The sequence below is a fragment of the Anolis carolinensis genome, unplaced genomic scaffold (genome assembly GCF_035594765.1).
Source record: "Anolis carolinensis isolate JA03-04 unplaced genomic scaffold, rAnoCar3.1.pri scaffold_15, whole genome shotgun sequence".
Lineage (NCBI taxonomy): Eukaryota > Metazoa > Chordata > Lepidosauria > Squamata > Dactyloidae > Anolis > Anolis carolinensis.
This window is the reverse complement of record NW_026943826.1, coordinates 8,148,043-8,159,497: the sequence shown is the minus strand read 5'-3', so window position 1 is coordinate 8,159,497 and position 11,455 is coordinate 8,148,043. Positions and strand designations below refer to the sequence as shown.

Sequence of the window (11,455 nt, the reverse complement as noted above, 5' to 3'; positions counted from 1 at the left end):
AAAAAAACCAAATGGGAACAAATACAGCCTCGATGATGATGATGATGATGTTGATGATGATGATGATGATAATAATGGTTGGAAGAGACCCCTTGGGCCATTGAGTCCAACCCCCTTCTACCTTTGTCCACCAAAAGCACAAGCAAAGCACCCCTAACAGATGGTCACTCAGCCTCAATGTTAATCATCATCATCATCATCATCATACACATCGCACAGTCCTAAACACTGGGAAAGTGTTCAACTTGTGTTTTTGTGATACAAAATCTAGCGTGTATCTATCTATCTATCTATCTATCTATCTATCTATCTATCTATCTATCTATCTATATATCTTGTTTGCTGTGTTATACTGTGTCTTTGTGTCAATAATAATAATAATAATAATAATAATAATAATAAGGATTGGAAAAGACCCCTTGGGCCATTTCGTTCAACCCCCTTTTGCCTTTGTGCACCAAAAACACTGCCAAAGCACCCCTTAATAATTAATCATTAATTAAATAATAATTAAAATACCATTATAAACAAGCAGAGCTTTGGAAGGTGTGCCATGGGGGCCGGATAAATGGCTTCGATGGGCCGCATGTGGCCCCCGGGCCTTAGTTTGGGAACCCCTGGTTTAACATGTAGAAAGTGCCAGTTTTTGAAAACTTTGGCCACTTGCAGTTTTCTTTTTCTTATTTTTCTTACAGTCCCAGGGACAGAACATTGCCCATCAAATATGGCAAATTTGTCCTCTGCTCCTTTATTCCATACTGCTGTACAAAGAAATTGGGGACACTGTGGGTTTTCCGGGATGTATGGCCAGTAGCACAATTGCAAAAAGCACTACATGATGTTGTCGAAGACTTTCATGGCCAGAATCACTGGGTTGTTGTGCATTTTCCGGACTGTATGGCCATATTCCAGAAGCAAGTGAGGTTTATAGATCTGTGGAATGTCCAAGGTGGGAGGAAGAACTCTTGTCTGTTGGAGGCAAGTGTGAATGTTGCAATTGGCCAGCTTGATTAGCATTGAATGGATATGCAGCTTCAAAGCTTGGCTGCTTCTTGAAGCATTCTCTTCTGATGTTTCGCCCACATCTATGGCAGGCATCCTCAGAGGTTGCGAGGTATATTGACTATGGAATGACCTTGGATTATGGTTTTGGGACAACATGATTTTAATGCTGAATATAAAGCTCTGAGATGCTGAACTTGCAGACCAAAAGGTCCCAGGTTCGAATCCGGGGAGCAGAGTGAGCGCCCGCTGTTAGCTCCAGCTTCTGCCAACCTAGCAGTTTGAAAACATGCAAATGTGAGTAGATCAATAGGTACTGGTTTGATGGGAAGGTAACGACACTCCATACAGTCATGCTGGCCACATGACCTAGGAGTTGTCTATGGATAACGCTGGCTTTCCGGCTTAAAAATGGAGATGAGCACCACTCTCCAGAGTCGGATTTGACTAGACTTAATGTCAAGGGAAACCTTTACCTTTAGTCCAGGCTCAGTTCTCAGCTTGTTATGCCTCAGTGGTGTTGCCCCCCTGTGCAATTTTCTTCACCAACTTTTTAGCATTAGAGTAAATCACAGCTTCAGTTGAATATCCCAAAAAGTACTAGGGGAATGGGAATATAGCAAATACAAGAGTTTTAGATGCAACTTTATCTTCCCAACCTACCCTCCAATGATGTTGAACATGTGGTGCTCCAGAGGTTGATGAGGTTTCATCCCTCATCACTTCCTATGCATATATTGCTCATCCCTGATAATGAGCTCAACATAGCATTTTGGGATATCTGAAAACATGTCCTCATCCCTTTTGTAAATTGTATTATGGAGGTTTCCCCCTTGAATATTTTAAATACAGCAACTGACCATCAAATCAATCAGATTCATTGTGATCAGTCTGAAGCATTTTTGTACTTGTGAGTGTGTTGGACAAAGCATTGCAGCCCTGGCACTTGTGTGGTTTCTCTTCATTCCATCCTTTAAAACAGTGGTTCCCAACCTGTTGTCCGTGGACCACCAGTGATCCCCATGAACTAAAATACGGTCTGTGATCTCACTGTTACTACACCATAGCAACGAGATCGACTGGTCTCACGAAACCTTCTTATAGTGCCAAGGCAATCGGGATATCAGGAGGGGAGAGGCTGACTACCCACGAAAGGTGTGCCAACAAGCCTCCTAACTGTTGCTTCTCCTCCTCCCTAACTCACCCTGAGTGGAGCCATTCCATGTGGCGCTTGGAAGCGAGGGTGCCTTGAATGTCTTTGTTTTGAGTCCTGTTTTGAGGTTATTTGGGATGCTGATTCAGAAAATTGAATGGATAGACCACATCAGCTCTAGATTATTAAATATGGTTTTCTGTGGGCAAGTAGATGGCGACTACTGGATGGCATATGTTCTGTATCAGAAACTAGAGCAGATGTGGTCTATCCAATGCAGCTTTCTTGATGTCTTCATTTAGGGGTTATTTGGGGTGCTGATTCAGAAAATTGCATTGGATAGACTACATCAGCTCTAGATTATTAAATATGGTTTCCTGTGGGCGAGCAGATGGCGACTACTGGATGGCATATGTTCTGTATCAGAAACTAGAGCGGATGTGGTCTATCCAATGCAGTTTTCTGAATCAGCACCCCAAATAACCAAACTAAATCTAAATTAACTACCCATAAAGGCCTGACAACAAGCCTCCTGACTGCTGCTTCTCATCATCCTCCCTTCCCCTGAGCGGAGCCATTCCATGTGGCGCTTGGAAGCGAGGGTGCCTTGGGTGTCTTTGTTTTGAGGTCTGTTCCTGGGGTTATTTGGAGTGCCGATTCAGAACATTGAATTGGATAGACCCCATCAGCTCTAGATGATTAAATATGTTTTCCTGTGGGCGAGCAGATGGCGACTACTGGATGGCATATGTTCTGTATCAGAAACTAGAGCGGATGTGGTCTATTCAGTGCAATTTCCTGAATCAGCACCCCAAATAACCAAACTAAATCTAAAGTAACTACCCATAAAGGCATGACAACAAGTCTCCTGACTGCTGCTTCTCCTCCTCCTCCCTTCTCAAGTGGAGCCGTTCCATGTGGTGCCTGGCAGCGGGGGTAACTTGGTGTCTTCGATGTGGCCTATCCAATGCAATGTTCTGAATCCTCTCTCCAAATAACCAAACCAAATCTAAAGATTTGTAACCCTTTTGGTACTAATGTCGGAGAGTGGTCCCTGGTCAAAGTGATTCCTGGTCTAGTCCTTGGTCAAAGTGGTCTCCGGTCAACATGGTTCCTGGTTAAAGTGGACCCTGATCAAGTGGTCCCCAGTCAAAGTGGTCCCTGGTCAAAAAAAGGTTGGCAGCCACTGCTCTAGAACAATATATAGTAGAGCCTCACTTATCCAACACTCGCTTATCCAACGTTCTGGATTATCCAACGCATTTTTGTAGTCAATGTTTTCAATAGATCATGATATTTTGGTGCTAAATTAGTAAATACAGTAATTACTACATAGTATTACTGCGTATTGAACTACTTTTTCTGCCAAATTTGTTGTATAACATGATGTTTTGGTGCTTAATTTGTAAAATCATAACCTAATGTGATGTTTAATAGGCTTTTCCTTAATCCCTCCTTATTATCCAACATATTCACTTATCCAACATTCTGCCGGCCCGTTTATGTTGGATAAGTGAGACTCTGCTGTACCCATGGTGGGTTGTTGTATGTTTTCCAGGCTGTATGGCCATCTTCTAGAAGTATTCTCTCCTGACGTTTCGCCCACATCTATGGCAGGCATCCTCAGAGGTTGTGATCTTGATACCCATGATCTTGAAATGGGCTGTCCATTTTAATACAGAAAAATAGTTCCCAATGCTTTTTAGCTCACCTACCTATAGACAGAATATTGCTCACCTCGAGGCCAGTCCTTACTTGCCTTGGAAAGAGTGTCTATTTGCCAGCTCACTCCTACCTCCCGCTCCTGCCCATTCCCCAGCCTTACCCCTTGCCAACTCCACAGCGAGGATGCTAGTTCAAGAAAGTTTATTTGTATAAACATCTTCCAAAACGAAAGAAAATCCTCAGGCATACACAGACTCACTCACTCACACAAAGAAGCTTTGGCATAGCATGTGGGAATATTTGATACAAAACTAAGACTTTTTTTTCATAGAAACGGAAATATTTCACACAACGTTTTTGTTTGCAGTTTTTTTAAAAAGGAGTAAAAATACAGACTTTGGAAACAAATAAATAGAGTTTGGGGGGGTGGGGCGGGGAATACAAACAGGACCAAAACTCAGAAGTCCTGGCTCCATACAACGGAGCCAAATTCAGGAAGGGAAAAGCCAAGGGAGAGTCACCAGGGCCTCCAGACAGCATCGCCGCGCTCCCCGCCAGCTTGGGAGACAGATGCTAAGCTCCCGCCGAAGGATGTGAGACCTTGCACTGGGGAGACTGACGGAGTTGCTGTCGAACTGCCAGAGGAAACTGGCATGTTTGTATTGGCGTAGAGAGGAATCACTGGCCCGGTGCCAGGCGGGAAAGCTGGGTTCGGGATGAGGAAAGCAAACTGGCCGTCGGTCGCCGGTACCAGCTGAAAACCCCCGTAGACCTTTGGGGACATGGCTTCGCCAGGGTTCATTTTGCACGGCACTGGCATTGCCCCGCTTGGGGCTGCTGGGCCTGGCAGCTGGACGTGCAGCGGTTGCGCCATATGCGCCGGCTGCCCGCCTGCAGCCGGAGGTGGCGGTGGGGGTGGCGGGTAATTCATGGCCACGATCTGACCCAGACAAGTGGAGAGGTGGCCCAGGAGGCGGCTGCGGACTTCGGTGTTCACGCCTTCGCAGGTGGAAAGGAAGCGGGTGACTTCGTTCATGCATTCGTTAAATCCAGCCCGATATTTGCCCAGAACGGTCGGATCAGCGCTCAGAGCGGCTGCAGGAAAGAGAAAGGGAAGGAACAGGAGAGGGATTAATAGCTGGAATCATTCAAATCCTTTTTAAATTCCTCCCTCCTCCTTCTCCCCTGGCATTTTTCCCCCTTGGTCGACACGTTTTGCAGTTGGCTTTCCCAGGGATTGGCTGACTCACAGCTCCAAATGTTTGGTGACGGAGGACCTGGATTTGAATCCTTTGTTCCGCTGCGCGGACTTAGGCAAATCCTTGCATGCACAGGGCGGGTGGAGGAGTGGGGTGGAGAGACGGCAGTCTGGTTTGGGGGGGTGGCCTTTGACCAGGAAAATGTGGCTTTAAGTCCCAAAGGGCCACTTTGCTCGCTGGAGATGCCTTGAGCAAGTCATTTTCTTCCTATCTCTGCAAGGATGTTTTTTTTTATCCCCCACTTGTAGAAAGGTCAAAATACAAAGATCTTTTTTTTTTCATGTCAGGAGCGACTTGAGAAATTGCAAATCGCTTCTGGTGTGAGAGAATAGGTCTGGGCTGTGGCGCAGGCTGGAGAGCAAGCCAGCTGAAACCAGCTGCAATGAATCACTCTGATATACAGTAGAGGAGACTCTACTGTATATTGTATATACATATGATATTGATAATAACATTATAATGTTATAAACATTATAAACATTATTATAGGCCCGGGCTGTGGCGCAGTCGGGAAAGCAAGCCAGCTGCAATTAACTGCAATGAATCACTCTGACCAGGAGGTCATGAGTTCGAGACCCGTTCGGAGCCTATGTTTGTCTTGTCTTTGTTCTATGTTAAAAGGCATTGAATGTTTGCCTATACAGTAGAGTCTCACTTATCCAACACTCGCTTATCCAACGTTCTGGATTATCCAACACATTTTTGTAGTCAATGTTTTCAATATATCGTGATATTTTGGTGCTAAATTCATAAATACAGTAATTACTACATAGCATTACTGCGTATTGAACTACTTTTTCTGCCAAATTTGTTGTATAACATGATGTTTTGGTGCTTCATTTGTAAAATCATAACCTAATTTGATGTTTAATAGGCTTTTCCTTAATGCCTCCTTATTATCCAACATATTCGCTTATCCAACATTCTGCTGGCCCGTTTATGTTGGATAAGTGATACTCTACTGTATGTGTAATGTGATCCGCCCTGAGTCCCCTTCGGGGTGAGAAAGGCGGAATATAAATGCTGTAAATAATAATAATAATAATAATAATAATAATCTACAAAGATGTTACCCAGATGTTTTACCATCCTGTGGGCTTCTCTCATGTCCCTGCATGGGAGGCTGGAGCTGACAGATGGGAGCTCACCCCGCTCCCCAGATTCGAACTGCTGACCTTTTGGTCAGCAGTCCTGCCGGCACAAAGGTTTAACCCATTGCGCCAAACATGATAGGAGGCAGGGTAGGTCTCCCACATAATAAGGTTGACAGACTGACGGCTTATACATTATAAGGCCATGGGAAAGAAAACACTCGGCTCCTTCCCCAGATCTGTCACTCACCTGTCATTTGGGCTCTTTGGAGATTTCGTAGGTGCTTGACTGTCATTTCCAGGATATCTGCTTTCTCCAACTTGGAGTGCCTGGAGCTCTGTGGGAGGAAGCAAATGATCAAGATATGAGGGCTTTTGCTGCCAGAAAATTAAAGACTATATAGTCCATGTGTTATCAGAGGCTTTCATGGCCAGAAGCATTGGGTTGCTATGGTTCCAGAAGTAAATGAGGTTTATAAATCTGTGGAATATCCAGGGTGGGAGAAAGAACTCTTGTCTGTTGGAGGCAGGTGTGAATGTTGCAATGGGCCACCTTGATTAGCATTGAATGGTTTTGCAGCTTCAAAGCCTGGCTGCTTCTTGCCTGGGGGGAATTCTTTGTTGGGAATTGTTAATTAAGGGTTTTCTCTCTGTTTGTGTGTGCAGGCAATTAAAGACTATAAAGTTGTCAAGTACCTTGTGCATGCCTCAAAACCATCATCATTACATAATTCCGGCTTGAGGCTAATTAATTAGCATCCTGCCTTTATCTCCTTCCCACCATCCTTGCATTGCTTCGGGCCACTGACTTAGCAGAAGGTGGCTGGGACCATGCATAAGAAGTCAACTCTTGCACTAAAACCTATTGAGGGGCAGAAGAAGATGAGGAGACCTTTCAGCCCTTCCTTAACTCCTTGTGTTGTGTTATGTTTATTTACGTTTCACCTGCATCTATGGCAGGCATCCTCGGAGGTGGTGAGGTCTGTTGGAAACTAGGCAAGTGGGGTTTATATATTTGTGGAATGTCCAGGTTGGGAGAAAGAACTCTTTCTCTGTTTGAGGAAAACATGAATGTTGCAAATGGCCACCTTGGTTAGCATTAAATAGCCTTGCAGCTTCAAAGCCTGACTGCTTCCTGCTTGAGGAAATCCTTAGTTGGCTGGCTCTGATTGTTTCCTGCCTGGAATTCCCCTGTTTTCTGAGTGTTGTTCTTTGTTTACTGTCTTGATTTCAGAGCTTTCCAATACTGGTAGCTAGATTTTGTTCAATTTCATTGTTTTCTCTTTTCTGTTGAAATTGTCCACATGCTTGTGGATTTCAATGGCTTCTCTGTGTAGTCTGACATAGTGTTCTCAAATAATATGCTGTGTCCAGGTTGGTTCCTCAAGAACTCTGCTATGGCTATCTTCTCTGGTTGGATTAGCCTGCAGTGTCTTTCATGTTCCTTGATTCATGTTTGGGCAATGCTGCTGTGTTTGGTGGTCCCTATGTAGACTTGTCCACAGCTGCATGGCCAGCTAACACCTCCCAACAAAGGATTCTCCCAGGCAGTAAGCAGCCAGACCTTGACACTATTCAATGCTAATCAAGATGGCCAACCGAAACATTCCCACCTGCCTCTTTCTTCCACCCTGGACATCATTCCCCAGATATATAAACCCCACCTGACTAGTTTCCAACATACTTCACAACCTTTGAGGATGCCTGCCATAGATGTGGGTGAAACATCAGGAAAGAATGCTTCTGGAATATGGCCAGACAGCCTAGAAAACTCACAGCAACCCAATGATTCCGGCCATGAAAGCCTTCGACAATACATGTTTGTTATTCTTTGGAAACTGCCCCGAGTCCCTTCAGAGAGAGAGGGCGGGTTATAAACAAAGTATTTTTATTATTGGGCTGCTGTGAGTTTTCCAGGCTGTAAACATTTTCCCCTTACGTTTCACCCACATCTATGGGAGGCATCCTCAGACTTTGTGAGGTCTGTTGGAAACTAGGAAAGTGGGGTTTATATATCTGTGGCAAAACTAGTTTTCAACAGACCTCACAACCTTTGAGAATGCCTGCCATAAATGCAGGTGAATGTTTCTGGAACATGGCCATACAGCCCAGAAAACTCTCAGCAACCCAGTGATTCCGGCCATGAAAGCCTTTGAAACATATTTTTTGTTATTCTTTGAAAATTGCCTTGAGTTCCTATGGGGAGAGAGGGCAGGTTATAAATAATAATAATAATATTAATAATAAATTATTATTAGTAGTATAGATTTTAATATTATAATAATATTATTAATGTGTTGTCGAAGGCTTTCATGGCAGGAATCAAGAGTTTTTGTGTGTGTTTTTGGGCTGTCTGGCCATATTCCAGAAGTATTCTTTCCTGACGTTTCGCCCACATCTATGGCAGGCATCCTCAGAGGTTGTGAGGTATAACAACAACAACAACAACAACAATAATAGTCCTAGACACTTGGGAAGTGTCCGATGTGTGATCCCATACAACAACCAGCAGAGTGTCTGCTGTGGACTCATCTTGTTGTGTTTCTAATAATAATAATAATAATAATAATAATAATAATAATAATAATAATAATAATAATAATAATTAATACACTTGGGAAGTGTTTGACTTGTGATTTTGAGATATGAAATCCAGCATATACCTCTCGTTTGCTGTGCCATACTACCTCTTTGTGTCATAATAATAATAATATTAATAATATTTTTTTGTGTCAGGAGCAACCTGAGTTGCTCCTGGAGTGAGAGAATTGGCCGTCTGCCATTAATATTAATAATTATTATTAATATTATATTAATATTAATATTAATAATAATCTTAATAATCTTAATAATAATAATAATAACTATCTGCGCACATCATCCGAAAATACATCACACAGTCCTAGACACTTGGGAAGTATTTGACTTGTGATTTTGTGATATGAAATCCAGCATATCTATCTTGTTTGCTGTGTCATAAAATAATCATAATAATAATAATAATAATATACATCACACAGTCCTAGACACTTGGGAAGTGTTCGACTTGTGATTTTGTGAAACGAAATCCAGCATGTCTATCTTGTTTGCTGTGTCATATAATAATAATAATAATAATAATAGTAATACATCACACAGTCCTAGACACTTGGGATGTGTTTGACTTGTGATTTTGTGAAATGAAATCCAGCATGTCTATCTTGTTTGCTGTGTCATAAAATAATAATAATAATAATAATAATAATAATAATAATAATATACATCACACAGTCCTAGACACTTGGGAAGTGTTCGACTTGTGATTTTGTGAAACGAAATCCAGCATGTCTATCTTGTTTGCTGTGTCATATAATAATAATAATAATAATAATAATAATAATAGTAATACATCACACAGTCCTAGACACTTGGGAAGTGTTCGACTTGTGATTTTGTGAAACGAAATCCAGCATATCTATCTTGTTTGCTGTGTCATAAAATAATAATAATAATAATAGTAATACATCACACAGTCCTAGACACTTGGGAAGTGTTTGACTTGTGATTTTGTGAAACGAAATCCAGCATGTCTATCCTGTTTGCTGTGTCATAAAATAATAATAATAATAATAATAATAATAATAATAATAATAATAATAATATACATCACACAGTCCTAGACACTTGGGAGATGTTCGACTTGTGATTTTGTGAAACGAAATCCAGCATGTCTATCTTGTTTGCTGTGTCATATAATAATAATAATAATAATAATAGTAATACATCACACAGTCCTAGACACTTGGGAAGTGTTTGACTTGTGATTTTGTGAAACGAAATCCAGCATGTCTATCCTGTTTGCTGTGTCATAAAATAATAATAATAATAATAATAATAATAATAATACATCACACAGTCCTAGACACTTGGGAGATGTTCGACTTGTGATTTTGTGAAACGAAATCCAGCATGTCTATCTTGTTTGCTGTGTCATATAATAATAATAATAATAATAATAGTAATACATCACACAGTCCTAGACACTTGGGAAGTGTTTGACTTGTGATTTTGTGATACGAAATCCAGCATGTCTATCTTGTTTGCTGTGTCATAAAATAATAATAATAATAATAATAATAATAATAATAATAATAATATACATCACACAGTCCTAGACACTTGGGAAGTGTTCGACTTGTGATTTTGTGAAACGAAATCCAGCATATCTATCTTGTTTGCTGTGTCATAATAGAATAATAATAACTATATTCTTATACCACACTACCATCTCCCTGAAGGGACTTGGGGCGGTTTACATGCCTGTAGTATTAAATCACACTGACGCCCGTTCAGCCAACTTACATCTTTCTTCAAGGCATCCAGGATGAGAGTCTTGAGCTGGCCGAGGCTTTCATTAATCCTGGCGCGGCGGCGCTTTTCCATGATGGGTTTGGAAGACTGTGGAGAGGGAGAGAAAAGGGGAGACTTTGAGGCAGGCATCCTTCGTGTGAGCCTTGCAATCCACATTCACTCGGGGGTGGATTCTAGGCTTCTGGCATCATTGCTGGACTGTTTGCAGTATCTCCCACCCTTGAATGCACCTACCTTTCTATGCTCGCTGGCGCTCTTGGGCTTGTCGGGGGTCTGGCTGGAGTTGGCTGGAGCCCCTGCGATTGGAGAGGCGGTGGGCTTCTCCATAGTATCCGCCGGCATCGTGGGTCGCTTCTCTGTCTTTTTTTTTTTTCAATGGGGTGGAAAACAGTCCCACTCGCGCGGGAGAAAGGACTCCCAATGGTCCTCAATACATGCGCTCCTTGACGAGACCTCGCTCTCTGCCTCTCTCTCTCTCCTGCGCTTCCTCGCCTGGCTCCCGGCTCCCCCTTCGCCTTTATAGCCGGCGGCGGCTCCCAATTCGTGTGAAACCTTCTCCACATTCTTTCCCACACTCCGGGCAGCCAATCCAAGGCGGGACTCTCCCCGCCGGAGCCGCCGATTGGACGCCGCCCCCGCGAGCTGTCAGTCACGCGCTGCCTTGCCTCAACCCCCATCATAACATCCCAAAAGAAAAATCATCAGATATAGAATTCGACACGCATTCATATCGCTAGGTATCTCTATCTATTCCAGGGGTCCCCAAACTAAGGCCCGGGGGCCGGATGCGGCCCTCCAAGGTCATTTACCTGGCCCCCGCCCTCATTTATAATATAATATTTTTATATCTGTTTAAATAATATAATATATTGTATATACATATTATATTGATAATAATATTATTTTATACAATATAATACTAATACCATATAATA

General features: G+C 42.5%; 1 protein-coding gene across 1 annotated transcript; it reads right to left on the bottom strand.

Moving 5' to 3' along the window:
* Window positions 1-4,004: 4,004 nt before the first annotated feature.
* On the bottom strand, window positions 4,005-11,024 carry hes4 (hes family bHLH transcription factor 4). Its single transcript, XM_003225932.4, has 4 exons — window positions 10,755-11,024; window positions 10,512-10,607; window positions 6,421-6,508; window positions 4,005-4,915 (listed from the first exon to the last, which is right to left on the bottom strand). Exons 1-4 carry the CDS (start codon window positions 10,860-10,862, stop codon window positions 4,338-4,340), a joined length of 870 nt encoding a protein of 289 aa, XP_003225980.1. The 5' UTR covers window positions 10,863-11,024; the 3' UTR covers window positions 4,005-4,337.
* Window positions 11,025-11,455: the final 431 nt, after the last annotated feature.

Bases quoted from the DNA above. Each gene is read 5' to 3' on its own strand.
- hes4 (XM_003225932.4), bottom strand. From the start codon at position 10,862: ATGCCGGCGGATACTATGGAGAAGCCCACCGCCTCTCCAATCGCAGGG. The intron at 10,608-10,754 runs GTAGGTGCATTC...CCCTCTCCACAG, and splicing joins GCGCCAGCGAGCATAGAAAG to TCTTCCAAACCCATCATGGA. The intron at 6,509-10,511 runs GTAAGTTGGCTG...TTCCTCCCACAG, and splicing joins TGGATGCCTTGAAGAAAGAT to AGCTCCAGGCACTCCAAGTT.